Consider the following 19,847-nt stretch of genomic DNA (forward strand, 5'->3'; position numbering starts at 1 on the left):
GTTGTACACGTGCTTCAAATTAGTGGCGTCCTGTTTAAACAGGATTAGCAGGTTTGCGTTGTCGCGTATAAGATGTTTCGGTATTCTCGCGTATGTCTGACAGAGATAGAAGCAGTCGATGTTCGAGCTGCGCGCGTATAGTTGTCGGTAGCATCGTACCGTGTTTGCGCACGCCTTCGTTCACGCTGCAGCGTACTCTGTCGTCGTAATTCATCACTCGTATCGTCAGAGGTTGTCGCACGAGTTTCATTTTCTCACTCCCGATTTGACCTCCAATGTCCGCCTATTTATAGCTGCGCGGACTCGCTCAGTAATGTCTAGAGATTGCAGCGGATGTCAACGAAAATAGGTACAGGTTTATTAAATCGTGCGATAAACACACTTCTGATCGAGCTTTATATCCCCGGCTATCAATTTTGCGGCCCGGGAACTCGTTTGGAAAAGCGATTGGCTAGAAGTGATTAAAGCGTCAACCCATTGGACGCGGCGTGCCGTGAACACAATATAGCGTACTCTCGGAGCAGCAAACTCACCGAGAGACACGCGGTGGATAAGGTACTTGCTGAGAAAGCAAAAACTCGCATGGTCGCGAAAGACTCGAGTCTCGATGAGAGAGTCGCGGCGGCAGTTGAAAGCCAAGACAAAGCTCGGCATGGGCTTGAAAACTAGAACGAAAAAGAGGAGGATACTTTTGGCAGCGAAATGAAGCGGATTTTTACCGATTTTACCAATGCTGGGCGCGCTCGGATCCCTGGTCGGCGGAGCGGCTGGCGTAGCAAAAACGGTGAACGACAAAAATGCCGCGCAACGTCAGTTGCAAGAGATACTACGCCACAATCGCGCCATGAAAGGCCGCGGACTGTATCTCGTTCCTTACAAATATGGACGAGGAGCGAGGAAAAAAAAACGTTAAAAATACCGATAGGTGTAATAACAAATGTGCAATTGCTACTATGCGCAATAATTTACCGATAAACGGCGCGCGAGAAAATGAGAGCGATATCGTCAATCTGGACAGCACAGACGGTCCTGGCACTCATTGGATGGCGTATGTAAAAAGGGGAAATCGCGCAATTTATTTGGATAGTTTTGGCAATCTTTGACCACCCGAGGAATTGGTGCAATATGTAAATGTACCTAAATTGGAATACAATTATATTTCTTATTAAACATATAATCAGAGTATCTGTGGACAATTGTGCTTGCAGTTTCTCCGAGAGGTTGAATTCTCGCCGCGAATTTAAAGACTGATATTGCGCTATTTAACTCAGTTTTGTCAACATGTCGCTATCACTAACATTGACTGGGAAGAGTAACGTCCTCGCGGCGACCTACTTTCCACCCATAGATTTGAGCGGCGCGGACTACGAGCTCGGTCTGACGGATTTTGAAACTTATCACACTATATCAAATGTGAATTCCTCGAATAATAAATTTTACTACGGCAAAGACGACGCGGAAATTACGATTCCCAAAGGAATCGTACGAGCTGCAAGCGATACATGAATTTTTGAAACACGCACTGTTCCGAAAACATAATGCTGTTAGGTAATAATAAAGGTGTCGCCGATGAAGATTACCCAATCGTGCTCCGCGTTAATTACAATACGATGAGAAGTGAGATCAAGTGTGCTTACAGAGTAAACTTTAGCATGCCCAACAACATTGGATCGCTGCTGGGATTCTCGAATCGTATACTTTAATCGCGAAAATGGTACGAATCGGACATGGCGATTAATATTATCAACGTGAACATTATCCGCATAGAGTGTAACGTGACCACGGGTGCATACAGCAACGATAAACTCGTTCACACGATACACGAATTTTCACCGATGGTACCACCAGGATATAAGATATCGGAAACACCGGCGCAGATTATTTACCTGCCGGTCTTCGTACGGAGCATTACTGATTTAGTGTTACGCGTTGTTGACCAGGAGGGACGATTGCACGATTTTCGAGGTGAAGAAATAACAGTTAGATTGCACGTACGACGGCGGGCCGCAGCAACACCTCGTGCGACGAGATGCTCGTGTTGAATAAAGACACGAAGAACACAATCAGGTTAGCAGCTAATATCAAATCAACCGCGAAGAAGAGACTCACCTCGTCAAACGTTGCGTTTTTACAATCTTTGGGATTTGCGGTGCGTGCCATCTGAACAATGACTGAGATTCTCAACAGTGAGGAAGAGCCAGTCTTTAACGATTGCATCGTCAAGATTAAGACTCACACATACAACCCGTTTGCCAACACAACATTTGGACACAGCGACGAGATAAGAATACCCATACAACAACAGGATTTATATAGGTTGCCTTATGAGAGTTTCCTCTACATCGAGGGAGAACTGCGGATAAATCATCCAGTTGAGGGATCCAATGTGGCGCTGGGAAATAATTGCGTCGCATTTATGTTTAATGAAATTTGCTATGAGCTCGATGGTGTGGAGATTGATCACAACAGAAATGTGGGAATAACAAGTCTGCTGAAAAACTATGTAACAATGTCATCTGATAGAAGCGTGATTATGCGAAATACAGGCTGGGAGAGCCCGACTACTGTGAATGGATATTTTAATTTTTGTGTGCCGCTGCACATGTTGCTGGGATTTTGCAAGGATTACAAACGCGTCGTTATTAATGCTCGTCATGAGTTGATCTTAATACGAGCGCGCAATGACAATAATTGTCTGTATGGAGATTCTGCACTGGAGCCTGCGATCAACATATTCAAGATACAATGGCGAATGCCACACGTGTTGTTAAGCGAGATTAAGAAGCTGTCGATGTTGCGCGCTCTGGAAAGCGGACGTTACCTCAGCATGGGTTTCCGCTCGTGGGATCTATATGAATTTCCACTATTGCAGCATACAACCAAGCATTCGTGAGCCATTAAGACCGCGACTCAACTGGAGAAGCCGCGATATGTAATTTTTGCCCTGCAGACAGGGCGGAAAAACATCATGTCCGAGGATACGAGTCGATTTGACAACTGTAAATTAACTAACGTGAAACTCTATCTGAACTCGGAATGTTATCCGTACGATGATATGAATCTGGAGTTTGATAGAAACAAATGGTCGATTCTGTATGACACGTATGCACGTTTCTGCAAAAATTATTACGGATACGAGTATCTCGAGCCGAGCCTCACCGTCTCGTTATTTCTACGTCATGGTCCGTTTGTGATTATCGATTGTTCTCGACAAAACGAATCGGTCAAGAGCGCAACAGTGGATGTAAGATTAGAGTTTGAGTGTAAGGAGAATATACCTAATATTACCACAGCATATTGTCTCATCATGCACGATCGCGTGATCCAGTACACCCCGTTGATCAATGTTTACGCAAAATCATCTAAAAATGTTTACACAACTACGGGTGTAAAAAAGGGGGAAGAGGATACATAATCAAGATGATGTGAGATGTCTTAAGAGTATCGTAATATCTCTCGACTGACTCACATCGAAGAGATCATGTCTGCACCAACGTTTGTCGACCTGCAAGGATTTATCCTAAATAAACGATTTATTGTGAAGGAAGCGGCAATGAGAAGAGGATATATTCTGTCGCACTATTTCTTTGCATGCCCTGTACCATGGAGCGTGCTTATAAAGTTGGAAAGGCGCCAGGCCTCGTGGTTAACTCAGCATCATCACGGCTTGCAATGGGAGGATGGAAATGTTCTATACTGCATGGCCCAGCGCTTGATTACGGCAGTTATCGCTGGCATAAATGAATAAGAAGAGGCGGAAGAGTCCTCTCTCGTGTATGTAAATAGACTCGAAAAAAACTAACGGAATGAGAATTTAATTATTTAATTATTAATAAATCTTTAGATTTTATTTAATTGCTCGTTTAGTTGGCCTACAATATTTACCTTTTTTTAAATTTTGTTAATTTATACAAGCCTTTCATTAATTAATTTTAATAAACGCTGGCCTTATAATGCGTAGGATTAATTATCCGTTCAAATACCACCGGTTTAATTTTAGTTTTATTTATCATTGCTTTGGTTTAGAAACGTTAAAACACTTAAAATCTTGGCTAAATTTTAATTATGCGATAATTAGAGCAATGTCGAAGTTGAAGTTTTTAAAGGAATGTAAGAGATATTGTCTGTTTCTCAACCATTTGCGTAATTTTTGTAACAATAAATTTGTTTTCTATCACTATAAATCAAAAAATAGGATGCGTGGTTTGTTGCGTAATATTAGAACTGAAATTTTTAACATAGAGATATTTGATTTATTTAGAACATTAAACTCACTCAATAAAAAACGGTCAAGGCAATACCAAATTCTCCAAAATCATTTACCATTTTATATCTGGCAGGAGATTTTTAATTATCACTGCAATTCTTTTTCTTTGTTCAACCAAAAGTTATATCTCATACATAAGAAAAAATTTCTATGGCTACGTAAATCACATGAAACAGAGTACATTAATAATACTGATCCTATTGAATTAAAAACAACAGAATTATCGACAAATATTGTTGATAATACTGTTTCTGCTAACAGTTTTCGTGATGCTACACATAATCCTTTACAACAAACTAACCAGAAATGGTTTGTTAATTTAACTGATGAGGATATTCCTCCTAATGTAACTTATCTATTGCAATTGGGAGATTTCAGTCTTCCAGTTAACATAAATAAAAAAGTAGCCATACACGAATTCATTAAAGATATAGAGAGTAATTCTAACGGGATCAGAAATTGTACTTCAATTTGTAATGCTGTCATTCCACTATTTTCTTTATTTTTAAAAAATAATGACAAAAAAACGTACACACAAGAAAAATTACTTCTCATGCATAAAGACACAATTAAATTCTGCAATCAAAACCCTAACATTTTATTTACTAGAGCAGACAAAGGCAGTATTACAGTCGCATTAGATAAAGAATTTTATATAAAAAAAGTTGAAAGTCTTTTAAAAGACGATTTTACGTATACCATAGTCAAAAATAATCCATCAACAAAAATAGAAAAAGAACTTAATAATTTAAAAAAAAATGGTTGAAAAAAGATATCATCAACAAGAAGGAATATTATTATTTATTTTCTAGTGATTCTTTTCTCTCCAAAGCCTATGGGCTATTCAAGGTCCATAAGGAAAATATTCCTTTTAGATTAATAGTTTCCTCAATAAATACTTCTTTATATAATATTGCTTTCTTTTTTCATAAAATTTTAAAAGGTAGCCTTCCTAGAGCTGACAGTTTTGTGAATAACAGTTTTGATTTATGCAACATTCTATCAGGAAAAACACTAAAATATTCTGACACAATAATTTCACTGGATGTTGTTTCATTATTTACTAATGTTTCCATAGATCTTGCATTAAACGGTATCAATAATAGATGGCATTTTATAGAGTCACACACTAAGATTCCCAAAAATGATTTTATAAGTATGATAAAATTTATATTAACTTCTATTTTTTATTATTTATTCTATTTTTTATTATATTAACTTCTATTTTTTCAATAACATAACTTATAAACAAATTTATGGGGCTCCTATGAGCTCCCCACTTTCTCCGATCATTGCCGATATAGTCATGCAGGACTTGGAAACATTGGTAATTAGTAATTTAAATTGCGAACTGCCTTTTTATTTCCGTTATGTAGATGACATTATTTTATGCACTTCCGTTGACAATATTACATATGTTTTGAACGAATTCAACAATTATAACGATAGACTAAAATTTACATTAGAAAAAGAGGATAATCGGTGTATAAGCTTTTTAGACAGTTAGGACGGCTTATTCTGTGAACCTCTGCTTAGTGGTCGCGTCGAACTTGTGATGGGAGAACGATAGAGCAACGCTATGCGATAAAGTTTGCGTGAAGCTGGACAAGACGCCGCTGGAAACTTTTGAAATGCTCAAGAAAGTTTTCGGGGACGATTGCCTTTCCAAATCGCAGTCAAACAGATGGCACAAGATGTTTAGAGAAGGTCGGAAGGAGGTCGCCGACGAGGCCCGCGCAGGACGCCCGTCAACATCGCGAACGGACGACAATGTGACTCGTGTGCGCCAATTATTGAATTCAGACCGTCGAATGAATGTTCGCTTAATGTCGGAATATTGAACTTGCCGAAAACGATTGTTCACGAGATTGTATCGGAAGACTTGGCCATGCGGAAGATTTGCGCAAAACTTGTGCCCAGAGTGTTGACCGATGCGCAAAGCAACACCGAGTGGAAGTTTTTGTGAAGAACTCAAGCAACTCTGTGCAGATAATCCCAATTTATGATCAAAGTAATAGATAATAAAATTTATTTAGATTGGTATCACAAAAAGACATTTTCAGGTAGATTACTCTTATTTTTTTCAAATCATCCGACTTGTCATAAAATAGGAACAATTTATAGCTTGGTAGATAGAGCTATATTGCTATCACATCCTCTATTTCACAAAAAAATATAGAGAAAGCTATTAATATTTTGCTATCCAATGGTTATCCTCTTGACTTAATTTTCATAGAAATAAAACGCAGATTGAAACATCTTTCAACGTAGAAATTTAACAAGTATAATACCAACAATATAATAGATATCAATACCACAAATACAAACATTAAATATTTTAATAGCAGGTATCTTGTATCGCCAGTGATGAATAAAATTAAAAATAACTGTGAGACGACCCAACTGGCTTAAATTGATTCTTATTATTAGTTTGATGTCATATACAAGAAAAGACAACGTTTCGACCTTAGGTTTAGGTCCTTATCAAATCTTATGTTCGCCTTTACCATCCATACTGAACGTTTTACTTGCCACAGTATTTATATTGAAATGTGTAAAATGAAAAAACTTAATTATATATTGTACTAAAGATTTTGTAAGACTTGATAAGGACCTAAACCTAAGGTCGAAACGTTGCTTTTTCTTGTATATGACATCAAACTAATAATAAGAATCAATTTAAGCCAGTTGGGTCGTCTCACAGTTATTTTTAATTAAATATTTTGTCATATCATATAAAGAATCGATTTCTGATAAAGTCGCTTTAGCAATAAAAAGCCCTGACATATTGGTGAGATACCATTGCATTAAAAAATTGAATGACTTCATAAGAGTTCAAAAAGACAGAAACAATTGTCCCAAAAATTCTAATGTTATTTATCAATTGAATTGCAATGATTGTGACGCCACATATGTCGGACAGACAAAAAGACAGTTAGGAACGAGACTTAAAGAACATAAAAATAATATTAAATTAGACTCTGCTAAACATTCGGTTGTCACGGAACACATTCTAAATGAACAGCATACATTTGACTGGGATAACACTAACAATAAGATTATGGATCATGAAAAGAATTACCACAAAAGGCTAATATCTGAAATGATCCACATTAAAGAACAGAAAAATGGAATTAATTTAAACAGACACCGAATTGCACAGTAGTTATTTTGACATACTTAAAAAATTAGCTGAATCATAGTTTAGAAAAAACATTGGTAATAAATAGATACATCACGCTCTCTAACTTGACATTTGTTATTTAGACTTCGCAACACACACTTGAAATGTCGAGAAGAAGAACTTGTTAAAACAATAATGTAAGTTGATAAATTTTTTAATTTTCTCTGATATTAATTTAATTCGCGTAAAATATCCACAGCATGATTAAATGTCGCAAAACTTGGAATCTCAGACCAATCGTCTTACTCATCTATTGGTCATCAGCGAAGAATCGTTTAACTTTGTATTTTAATGTTTAACCAACTTTGTATTTTAATATTTAACTTTGTATTTTAATATTTGATTTTTATGTATTGAAAAAGATTGTAGTGCAGTCGAAACGTTTACGCTGTATATTGTTTCTCTAACGGAATGAGAATTTAACTATTTAATTATTAATAAATCTTTAGATCTTATTTAATTGCTCGTTTAGTTGGCCTACAATATTTACTTTTTTTTAATTTTGTTAATTTATACGAGCCTTTCATTAATTAATTTTAAATTATTTAATTGGTGGTCGGCCAAAGTCATCCGTTTTTTGAATAAACATATTGTTTACATATTGTTCTCTTTGTTATTTCTCTCCCTCCCTCACCAGATATTTCCAAGAAATCCTTTTACCCCTACTACTTTAAAAAATTTCTCACGCAATCGTATTTCTAAGAATTCCTTTTACCCCCACTACTTTTAAAAATTTCTCACGCAATCGTATTTTTAAGAATTATTTTTATCCCTTCTTCTAATATTTTTAAATATTTCTCTTTGTTCTTTCCCTCCAGATATATTTCTAAGAATTCGATTTACCCCTTCTCCTAATATTTTAAAAATGATCGTTACTCGATTATTAGTACTTTTTTATACGATCAGTCTCTTGTCGACTGTTCTAACTGACGGTTCACTTTTTAATACCCTCGGTTCAAAGAAGCAGCAGCATGAATTACTACATGCCGAGACGTGATGAAACGTGCGAGAAGAAATGCGACGAGTATAACTTTTTTGTATTTTTTTAATCTTTTTATATTTTTATATTTTTTACGAGTTATAATTTTTTTATCTAATTTTTATCTAATTTTTACAGCGTTTCGCTGGAGCCTCGTGCGGTTCGTTTACTAGGAAGACGATACGCATTGACGGCCACGGAATTCAAATTCCTCGAAATCGGCATCAGAGTGGATCCGCCGAGTTACGTGGAGATTGCTATAGGAGATCATCGGGGAAAACAGCTAATACTATCTCTCGAAACGTGGAAAGGACTCTACGAGCAACGTCACGCTATTCAAAATTATCTGAACAATGACTCCCCCAATAACGATGTGTATAATTTCATAAGTGTCGGGCCGCTAACAGTGCGATTTCACAAGATAAACGATACCAAGCTCATAAGTTTCAAATCAGCGGGTGTGCGCATGATGATGGTCGAATCGACGTTACGTCGTATGTTCGAGGTCGATTCATGCATCGAAATAATGTTTGATCGATTGACGACGCTTATTGCAACGATCGATATCAAGTATACACAATTCTCCAATATTGCATCCACTGTAACGGATGCTAGAGAATTGCTGAATGCGATACGCGTTAGCGACGCCTGCAACAAGCACCAACTTGTCGATTGCGAGTTGGTGGCTTTAGTTTTTAATATATAATAAAACTTTATATATAATTATGTATTAAATATAAGACGAATAAATACTATATGTATATATCATGGTGTACTTTATTTGCGCGCCACCCGTTACATACTTTGCGAGAGATAATTATCGTGTCAAGGACATTGTCGTATCCAAGCCTAGATTCAGCGGCAACGAGAAAAAATCGATATTTTTATCTTACGAGGTTAGAGATAAGAGACGCGGCGAGAGAAAATCGATAATTTTATCTTACGAGGCGCACGCGACGGTCTCATTAAGAGAGAAAGAAGACGCACGTATTCGAGAGAGAAGACGCACGCATTCGAGAGAGAAGACGCACGCATTCGAGAGTGAGAGAGACGGCGAAGTAGCGGCGAGAGAGATTCGGCGGCTCGAGGGATCCAAGCCTGGATTCAGCGGCGAACGAGAGAGAGTCGGCGGCTCGAAGAAGCGGCAAACGAGAGAGATTCAGCGGCTCAAGCCTGCAGCGAACGAGAGAGAGATGCGAAGGAGAGGGTTGCGAAGGAGGGAAACATTTTTTAAATTAATAAATATTTTCTGTTTAATAAATATATATATTTTATTCATTATTTTTTTTTTATACGTTACCGCTAATTTTTTTTTATACATTATTACCGCTTATTTTTTTCTATAAAGATATCAAAGGAGAGAGGCGCGACGGAGGGAAACATTTTTTTTTTAAATTAATTAATATTTTTTTTTGTATAATAAATATATATTTTATTCATAATTTTTTACATTACCGCCTTATTTTTTTTATACATTACCGCTTATTTTTTTTATAAGGATATCGAAGAAGAGAGGCGCGAAGAAGGGAAACATTTTTTTTTTTAATTAATTAATATTTTATTTTTGTAGAATAAATATATATTTTATTTATCGACGGGCCGACGCTGCGTGCAATTGCAATTCTAGCAAAAATACGGTAATAAAAACAAAACAACGCAAACGGATCGCACCCTCCCCGATATGAGGGGCGCTCCAGATCCCCGCGTCCTACCCGATCGGGCTTTTCGCCCTTGTGACGGCGCTCTCAAAAGCGTCACGTCACAATTTTTATATATATTTTTATATATATTGTGACGTGACATTTTGTACTGTCCGTCACAAGGGCCGAAGGCCCGGCCGGGAAGGCGGGAAATTCGGGAACCTTTGCTCTCTCGCCAATCTTTGAGAGAGAGAGAGCACCCGAACAATCATTTTGCGTTTTCTACCGCGTCGGAGGATGCGCTTCGCGCATCCGTTTCGCGAATTACTTTTTGTATGATTTTTGTTTGAGCGATTTTTGGCGTTTTCGGCGAGCAATTTTGCATAGGGTACGTGTTTCAACCGAGGAAACCAATAGAGAGAAAGAGTGAGAGGACGAAGAGGACGAAGAGGACGATAGAGGACCGAGCAGAAGCCACCAAGTCCGGATCACACCCGGTAAATATCATTTTCACCTAGATTTTCTGGATTGCTCCTCCCGTTAAGAACCTGTGTACCGCCGTAAAATGTTCCTTCTTCCGCAGAGATTCCGGCCAGAGACGGGGATGGCCACTCTCTCGCGAGAGGCGAGAGAGCCCCGGAAACGCAAGGCGCGGGAGAGACCCTGCCTCGAGCTCCGCAGATCCGGATACACCGGAATTCCACCATCGATCAAACAATCGATCTGGCGGATTTTTGGGAGGAATCGCAAAGAGGCGCGCTCGTGGGAGTCTTCCCGACGGCCCCTATAAAGGAACAACGGAACTCAATGCGGAAGAAAAGAGGAACGGCGAGAGAAACTTTACATCGAGAAAATTCGCAGGGCCCCGCGGGGCACCCGGCGGCCCTTTTTTTTTTTTACGACTGGAATGTGTATACACATACCCGCCGCCTCGGGTGAGGCTTTGGGTTATGCGGGGATGGGAGAGGGCTGAGGGCCCAACTCCCGACCCGCTAAACCAGTCGGTGGTCCTCCTGGCGCTACTCGGAAACCCCGGGAATCGCTTTCGCATGCAACCGGGGTTTCCGAAGCGCCGTGACGCACCCCTTTCGGGTGCGCCCCTCCCGTTTGGCGGGCAAGCCCGCCAGGCGGAGAGGAGTGGGGACCACCACCACTCCTCTCCCCTCCGTGGAGAGTCGCGTGCAATGAACTCGAAGGGCCCCCGCCCTTTGAGCTCTGCGGCTCTCCTGTCTCGGGTGTTGGCGCCCCTTCCGCCTCCGAAGGGGGTTAGGATCCGGCGCCAGACACCCGGGACCTCTCCCGGGAGACTCCCTCCTTGGAGGCAGTTTCCCTCAGCGGAAGGGAGGGGACGCTTGAGCCCACCCTAAGGGTGGGATCGCGCCCCCTCCGTTCCGCCTCTCCCGTTGGTGTTTCTCCTTCGGGGACCGGGCTCCCTCCTTCCCCAGAATTGGTTGGGATTCGGCCTTGGTCCCCGAAGGAGCCCTCCTTCTCACCTCTATCGAGCGGGATCGGGGAGAGAGAGCAAGTTCCCTCTCCCCTATCCCGCCCCCTCCTTGATCTCCTCAATCTCTCGCCGCCTGGGCGGCAAACCTTCTCCCTCGTAGGCCGACCCTCTTGCGCCGCATTGGGGGCGCATCAGGGTCGGCCTCTCTCTCTCTTTCGGCCGCCTCCTTCCGCGTGAGGACGTCCTCACAGAAGGAGGCGACCGCCTCCCATTTAAGTGGGCTTTCCAGCATGGCCTTGACCATGCTGGGAAGCCCAAGGTCCCCCCCGATGACGTTGGTCAGGGCACGGCGCTGGTCTGCCCAAGCTGGGCAATGTTTGACCGTGTGTTGCGCCGTGTCCCTGACCTCCGTACAGTGGTGGCATCTCCGCGATGGCTCCCTCCGCGCCTTGTCGTGCAGGTACTCTCCGAAGCACCCGTGCCCGGTGAGCACCTGCACGACTCTATATGAGAGTCCGGGCTTTCTCAACAGCCACTCCTGAAGTACTGGCTGGATGGCCTGGACGGCCCGCAGTCCGGCTTTTGGTCGGAGGAGAGCCTCCGACCATTTCTCCACCGCCTGGTGTTTAGTCAGACGGCGGGCCGCCTCCATCGCCTTCGGTGTCATGATGCGACCCCGCCGGCGGAGGTCATCCTTTCGATCATACATTTGTTTGTACGCCCCCGCCAGCAGGTCCCAGGGAATGGACCCTGACACCGCCAAAGCCGCCTCCAATGGGAGCGTCCGGTATCCGCGGACGAGCCTGATGGCTAGCTTCCGCTGTAAACTCAGCACCCGGCGGCCCTGCCAGGATAAGGAGCGCCACGGGTGGAAAATGCCAAATTTATTATCGGCGTGATCCCGGCAGGCCTCTTGCTCGTCACTGTTCGGCGAGACGTTCCGGAGAGCAGAGGTTCCTGCGCGGATGCCGAAGCACACGAGGACCCGGCGATACCGGTGAGACGAACGGCCCTATATGTAATATTGTAAAGCCGCTGAATTCTTTGTGAGTACCGTATTCGGGAGAGAAGCGTGTCACGGCCGCGGCCGGTTAATAGATTCACCGGTAATTTCGTGATTTTGAGAGTTTGATTTAGAGTTTCGTTCCGCGTAGAGTTTATCCCGGCGCCCGGCCGACCGCGTGCTCTCTCCCGCGCGTATATTAAGAGAGACTCTCTCTCCCGCGGATACGCCGACAGTCGCCGCGATTTTTGTCACGTTAATGTAAAAATTAAGGTATCGTCTGGTAATTACTGTACCGTTCTCGTCTGTTAGAGTTTCTAGATCGGAAAATAGAAGATAATTTAAAGTCACGCATCCTAAATAGCGTATTCTCTCTCGCGCATATTCTTATCCGTGCCGTCTTCGGATCCTTTGTGAAATATTGCGAGGAACGACCGGCGTGAGCGATCTCAAAGGAAGTCGCGCGGGACCTTTTTTTTTTTTTTTTTTTTTTGGTAACTCTGGGGAAACCTCATGGTACCACTCACCTCCGGGTAGAGGTGAGGGTTATGTGGGACTCCCTGTCCCTGTCTCCCAGAGGATGTCCTACCCGGGGCGTTTGATGGGGGGTGCCGAGGATGCTGGTAACCCATGCCGTCTCGGAAACCACCCCCCCGCCCATAACTCTCCGGGGAGCCGCCTCAACCTTGCGGCTGAGACACCTCCCCGACCGCACAGTCAATGACTGTGCGGTATCGACGCGGTTGCGGCACGAGGCGACATCGACCTCATGCCGCGCCCTCCCAAAAAGTTTGAGGGGCGGAGCCATGGCTCGAGAACTCCCGCTCGAGCCATCGCCCCTCGCCTCCCCAGTGTCGCAACCCCCGGACCCCCAAGAGGGTGGTCTGGTTCGGCAGGTCCACTGAAGGGGCCCTCATCAGGAGGCCTCTCTCAGAAGGAGAGAGACTCCCTTCCGTGGACGGTGTTGCCTTCCCACCGGTGCCCAACGGCTCCCGGTGAGAGGGCCCCACACGTCACGTCTCGTCTGTGAGAGGGGGCCAGGCACCCATGCGGGAGGACAAGTCCGCCCGCAGGGGATACGTGGCCCCCCTCCCCAGGTCCCCCTGACTGCAAGTCGCGCGGGACCTACTCGAGTTTACGGAAATTTTGTATTGCCTAAAACCATCGGAATTAATTACGTCGCACGGACCGTATTAAGTCTCGTGCGTTAATAATTATTCGACACGTAGGCGTGCGAATTTACTTCCGGGTCCCGCGTGTCGTCCGATATCCTCGCGTCGGGTCGTCTCAAAGGCGTGGAACAATAACAACGCGCCGCGTCCTCGGCTGTACATACGCCGTATTGTATTTTCCGAATTAAATTTCGGCCTCGTTTATCTGTATTTCGGCGTTGTTAAAGCGGAGATCTCTCCGCAATCTATCGAACGAATATTACTTTTCTTTCTTGACCTAACATTGTACTCAAGATCTCATACAATTATTTTTCTGTCTATCTTCGTTCATCATTGTCTAAATATATTTAATGTTTGTTATATTTGAGCGATTTCAAATAGCCTCTCTCGAATTCCGTTCTTTCTCCCGTCCGAACTCCCCCCTCTACCCCCTGTCGACCTGAGCGAGTCGATTATCGCCGTCGCGGAAATTTTCGGGATGATCTACTAATTATAAAAGTCATTTGTCGATTTTGTGAATTTTCAGAGTGGCGCGAATCTCGCGCCTGGCGCCCAATCAAACATATTTTTTTGTGTTTACGCGAATTTCCCGCTTTCCGCGCCGTAGGTGTGCCGTTGGCCACTTACATCGGCCCTATTTCCCGGATCCTTTTCGATCCGACGGACAATAAAAAATCAACGGTTACAATATATATATATTTTTTTTTACATATATTATTTTTTATTTTTATACATATATATATACTTACAGCCTTGACATATTGGGCACAAGTTGACCAGGAAGAGTATGAACACTCTTTCCTGGCAATCAATCCAATGAAGATGCGGTACATCTCTGTACCGCATCGTCACGTGCCTCTCGATGGTTGTGATGGTTGCGAATTTTTCCCTGTTTTTTATGAAACAAGGAATACAGATTCTCACCGACCCCTATGATGAGACGTATGCCATCGCAATGCATATTCTCGTGTGTTTGTTGAGGGTTGCGATTGCCCGTACGTCTAGCGTACGTAAGTGGTACGATTTCCGAACAGCGTTTCCACTGTCGTACCCATCGTCGTGGAGTGGTTGCAGTTCTTCCAATTCTTCTTTATCATCACCATCGTCTTCTTCAACAATGGGTACGACATCAACCTCCATCTCTTCAATATCATCTAAGATGATATTGGCCTTCCTGTCATATTCGGGGTCGTACATCTCGGCGTCGCTGTTGCTGTCGGAGATCATGATGACCTCCATCTCGTCGGAGATCACCATCACGTCTTGCTCGCCATTCTCCATTTTGTATAATTCACTCACTCACTACTATGATCGCGAATGTCACCGTACTATGGCCCGGCAGCTGCATCGGTCCTGCATTATATATCCCAATCATCCCTTTGTTCTTCAACGCGCAATTGCAATTATTTCCAAAAGATGATCTTCGCCGAAACAAAATTAGCGGCTGCTCAGTAGTTGACTATCGTCATGTTTACACCTTCCACGAAGACATGTCTCTTACACCTTCCGCGAAGACATATACATATCTACTCTCAGAAACGTTGATATATTCTTCGCATATGTTGTACACCTATTTAATCAAGCAAAATAAATAGATTGCAACAAGTAATCTGGTGATGATGACGGTGATGGTGGTGGGGACGGTGATTGTGGTGTTGGTTCAAATGGCCAACATTTTTCACTTTTACCCCAAATTCTATTACGTGTATACATACTGTTACGTCCTCCGGACGTTCTCTCTCGAATCACTCGTACACTCTCAGATACGCGGAACACGCCCGTAAAGAATAAACACTCTTAAGGTGGTACTGAGTTTTAATATGAAAATCCAGTACAAAAGAACGATGCAATACAATAAGTAATATCCGCAAATGCTCATTGGCCTCAAAAGCGTCTGCTCGATGCGTTAGCTAGACCAAATCTGTCATGGAGCCTAAAAACAACCACCGGGCGGTTGTCAATAAACAACCCCCCTTAACGATGAAGCTCCACGACAACACACAAGGGATGATATTCAGGAGATGAAAGATCAGGGACGTAACAATACTATCAAGATTTATATGTATTTGATGTTCATAACATGCCGTGTTTGTATGTCCAGGCGTTCCAAGCTGATACATAAGACATGTAGCTAACTTACACTTCTTAGCTTTTTTAATAGTGTTCGCGAGCACCGAGATAATTTTGCCCTTTTTTCGTATGCGGTTTTAGCACACCAAGTTCGTGATTTCTTAAGAATTGCACAACCGAAGTCACCGGAATGTTCTTTTCTTCCTTCTCTTCATGTTTAACACAAAACGGTTTCTCTTCTCTTTCTCTACCTTTTTTTGTCATGATCACAATCCTGGAAATTTTACTATTTCGAGATATTCTCATAATACCCGAATGATTTTACTGTGTGAGGCATTTTTATTGTCTGTCTCTTTTCATACTGTATTACACTTGTAACCTAAGCCTATTTTCGCTGACATTCGCTGCAATCCCTGATCATCGGTGCTGGACCGTCAATATGCGTTCGCATCCACGGTCGATTGTAATGATCGAGGCAGCGACGATATGTCGAACCTCCGGATCCGCCTTGATGTGCTCTGGAAGCTTGTCCCACAAATGTTCTACAAAATAGCCGCACTTTTGCAGTAAAACAATCTTCGAAATATATTGCAACTGTTCGGCACTTAAACTGAGAATGTCGGAAGCACTTGATAGCATTACAAACATTCTGCACCCCGAATGAAGAGAGCGTGTGTTCGCCAGTGGTCACCGTACTATGGCCCGGCAGCTGCATCGGTCCTCATTATATATCCCGATCAACCCTCAACGATTGTTAATTTGCAAGAAATATTTGCGATATCTACCTGCTGATAGAAATACATACGTCGCAAGACACGTCACAACCTGCGAAGACATGTCGCAACTTGTTCGCCCTCATACTTTTGCCGCTGATATTTCTTAGAACATACGTATAAATCATGTATCAACCCCTTGATCGTCGGCGCTCAAGCCTGGATTTTGCGGCAGCCCTTTTGTTCTTAATAATTTGCAGAATTTTTACCTTATCTTGGGTAATAGATATTGTTGTAATAAATATCTAATTGTCGACGCTCACCAAAGAATCGGCGGCAGCTCTTAATAATTCGCAAATTTGATTAACCAGAATTTTTACCTTATCTTATCTTAAATTTTCAGAGAAAATTTAGATATTTTACAAGCTTATCTTACAAAAATGCCGCTTATCTTGTAATAAATATACAAAGATGCCGCTTATCTTCTAATAAATATCTTACAAAAATGCCGCTTATCTTATCTTGTAATAGATAGCGCTGTAATAGATATCTCACAAACTTATCTTATCTTGTAATAGATATCGCTGGAATGTTTATCTTTTGTTTATAAACATATCAGGTAACATGATCTCCTTTATCAGGTAATATGAGCCCCTTATCAGGTAACCTAAGCTGATAAGATAAGCTTATCGGCTGATAAGACCCCGCCCGCGTGACGTCACCCCCCTCACCCCTGATTCCCCCCGCCCCTCACCCCCCCCCCTTTTTTGTTACTCTGGGGAAACCTCATGGTACCATCCGCCTCCGGGTAGAGGCGGGGGTTATGTGGGACTCCCTGCCCCGCCTGGCCGGCCCGCGCCTCCGCCTGGCCGGTCCGCCGTAGCGGGCCGGAGAGTCGGGATCGGCGAGCCGGAGAGCCGGGACAGGACCTACCGCACTAAAACCCCAGAGGATGTCCTTCACGGGCGTTATACAGGGGACGGCCAGGATGCTGGTATCCCATGCCGACTGGCCGCCCCCCCGCCTTATCCCTCCTTGGGAGGATGCCGCGGAAGGCGACACCCTCCCCCCGTAATTGTACGGGTTCCTCGCGGTTGCGGAGCAGGGCGACATCGACCCCACGCCGCGCCCTCTCAAAGAATTTGAAGGGCGGAGCCATGGCTCGAGAACTCCCGCTCGAGCCATCGCCCCTCGCCCCCCCAGTGTCGCAACCCCCGGACCCTCAAGAGGGTGGTCCGGTTCGGCGGTTCACTGAGGGGGCCCTCATCAGGAGGCTCCTCTCAGAAGAAGAGGAACCCCCTTCCGTGGACTGGTGTTGCCCTCCCACCGGTGCCCTATGGCTCCCGGTGAGAGGGCCCCACACGTCACGTCTCCGTCCTTGAGAGGGGCCCAGGCGCCCCGAACGGGAGGGCAACGCCCACTCGCCAGGGACACGTGGCCCCCCCTCATTCTTGTCCCCCTTGACTGCGACCTCCCTCCGCCCCGTTAGGGTCAGAGTTCACCCGCAACCGGTGGGGCCCCTCCTTCCCGGAGGGTGTGGGGGGGAGGGGAGCGCCTAAGCGCTCCCATGTCCCCCCGACACCCTCATCCGGCGTCGATCGTCGACGCCGGTATGTGGCGGGCCCCCCGACCCCCACCGCCGCCGACAGCCGCACCCATGGGCACGACCTCCCCCCGGGCCCCCGAGTCGGTGCCTGGCCGGCCGTCGGAAGTCCACGCAAAGCGGACACCTAAGGCCGGACAGGCACCTCACTACCTTGTGGCCAGGAGAGCCGCAGCGGTAGCAGCGACTGCCCCTGTCCACCGCCGAGGTGCACCGGCGCTATGTGTGCCCAACACACAGGCACCGGTAGCACCTCGGCGCCCCCATCACATTAGCGACGGTCGCCCTGTCGCTCGCTTCCACACCACCGCCGCTACTCCCAGCGGCCTCCGTCCTTTCTCTCCTTCTCCTTCTTCCAGCCCTCCTCCCCACCACCTTCGCCCACTCCTCGCGAGCTCCGGTGGTGGTCGTCCTCCCCATGCTTTCCGTCCCCGTCCCCGTCCCGTCCGTAACGTTAGTCACGTCGGTCTCCGTTCCCTCCTCCACCTCCATCCCTGTCACCGTCTCCGCTCTCCCCCCCTCAAAGGTCCCCCGGGCCGCCCTCGCCCGGCCGGGAACCCCCTCCTTGAGGCGCCTCTCGATCAACTCGAGCCGGTCCGAGTTGGCCGCCAGTCTCGAGGACATGTCCTCAAGCCTGGCCACCAACACTCCCGGCAAAGGAGTATTCTCGACAGGCGCCCCACTCGCCTCCGTCTGACTCCCCCGGTCGTAGAGTTCCCCTCCACGATCGGGGGCCACGTCCCCTCCGGGCCGGACGCACGCCATCCGTGCAACGCTTGAGATGGCCTGCCCGAACCCACGCGCCCGGCTCACCACTGACTCCACGTAGGCATCCACGTAGATTGTCAGTCCCGCCGCTCTCCCCTCTTTTACGGTCTGGATGAAGTATCCAAGGAAGGCCCTTGCGTCATCCCTTAGTTCATCCAGCTCCTTCGTGGTCCAGCGAAGGATCTCCGCAGCGGGGGTTTCGGCATAGGCCTCGTCCCACCACGGAGTATACTCCTCCCAGCTCAGGTCCGGCAGTGTTTCCGCCGGGCCTACGCTGTTCGGAGTCCGCTCCGCCCTCTCCACTCCTTCCGGAATCCGTGGTTCCAGCTCCATTGGAACCACCGGTTTCCCTTCCTCTTGCCCGCACCCGTCGTTCGATAACCCCGGGATGATACCCCCCTCTCCGCCGGGCCCTGGGGCATCCGAAACCCCTGGGCCGATACGTTTCTTCTCCTTTTTCCGTCCGACCATGTTTATTTTTTGGTCTTTTTTAACCTGGTGACCGTCCAGGGATGGTAGGTCGAAACCCTATGGCCCCACCAAGCCAGAAGTACCTCCACAGGAGGTACCGACCACTCTTGGCACTCCTCGCAAAACTATTCCCTTGCGAAGGGTGAGCCCCCCCACCACGGCAAGGTGGTGGTCGACGGGGGGGCCCCTCACCCCCCCTCATTGCCCCTGAGTTAGAACCACCCTAGTATATCTACTAAGGGACTCGTCTGATGATGATTAGACGATAATAGGTAAGTCCTAATTTTCAATAAATAATTTTAATCTGTTTGTGTGCATGCGTATCGCTCTTCTTCCTTTCTTTACTGTATAATTCACGCTTGAATTTTTCTCTATTATTGTGTACGGTCCTGCCCATAATGCGTCTAATTTCTTGGATCGTCCGCGTTCGAGTGTCTCATCGTATACGAGTACCTTGTCGCCTATTTTAAATTTGGTTTCTTTCGCGGATTTATCGAAGTATTCTTTCGATTTTATTTTTTCTTCTTTAATAT

At 45.1% G+C, this 19,847-nt stretch overlaps 3 protein-coding genes across 3 annotated transcripts; 2 read left to right on the forward strand and 1 right to left on the reverse strand.

The window, feature by feature from the left end:
- The first annotated feature begins 2,167 nt into the window (after positions 1-2,167).
- Positions 2,168-2,893, forward strand: LOC146719442 (uncharacterized). The gene has a single exon (XM_085490141.1). The coding sequence runs from the start codon at positions 2,168-2,170 to the stop codon at positions 2,891-2,893; it is 726 nt and encodes a 241-aa protein (XP_085346267.1).
- A 5,529-nt stretch (positions 2,894-8,422) lies between these two features.
- Positions 8,423-9,136, forward strand: LOC146719443 (uncharacterized). The gene is made up of 2 exons (XM_085490131.1): positions 8,423-8,475; positions 8,569-9,136. The coding sequence occupies exons 1-2, from the start codon at positions 8,423-8,425 to the stop codon at positions 9,134-9,136; spliced, it is 621 nt and encodes a 206-aa protein (XP_085346257.1).
- A 2,496-nt stretch (positions 9,137-11,632) lies between these two features.
- LOC146719444 (uncharacterized) lies at positions 11,633-12,181 on the reverse strand. The gene has a single exon (XM_085490142.1). It carries the CDS (start codon positions 12,179-12,181, stop codon positions 11,633-11,635), a length of 549 nt encoding a protein of 182 aa, XP_085346268.1.
- Positions 12,182-19,847: the final 7,666 nt, after the last annotated feature.

Source organism: Nylanderia fulva, unplaced genomic scaffold, assembly GCF_048542155.1.
Source record: "Nylanderia fulva isolate GAGA-0341 unplaced genomic scaffold, ASM4854215v1 Scaffold98, whole genome shotgun sequence".
Lineage (NCBI taxonomy): Eukaryota > Metazoa > Arthropoda > Insecta > Hymenoptera > Formicidae > Nylanderia > Nylanderia fulva.

Coding starts and splice junctions, on each gene's coding strand:
- LOC146719442 (XM_085490141.1), top strand. CDS start 2,168: ATGACTGAGATTCTCAACAGTGAGGAAGAGCCAGTCTTTAACGATTGC.
- LOC146719443 (XM_085490131.1), top strand. CDS start 8,423: ATGAATTACTACATGCCGAGACGTGATGAAACGTGCGAGAAGAAATGC. Junction 8,476..8,568: donor TGCGAGAAGAAATGCGACGA/GTATAACTTTTT, acceptor TAATTTTTACAG/CGTTTCGCTGGAGCCTCGTG.
- LOC146719444 (XM_085490142.1), bottom strand. CDS start 12,181: ATGACACCGAAGGCGATGGAGGCGGCCCGCCGTCTGACTAAACACCAG.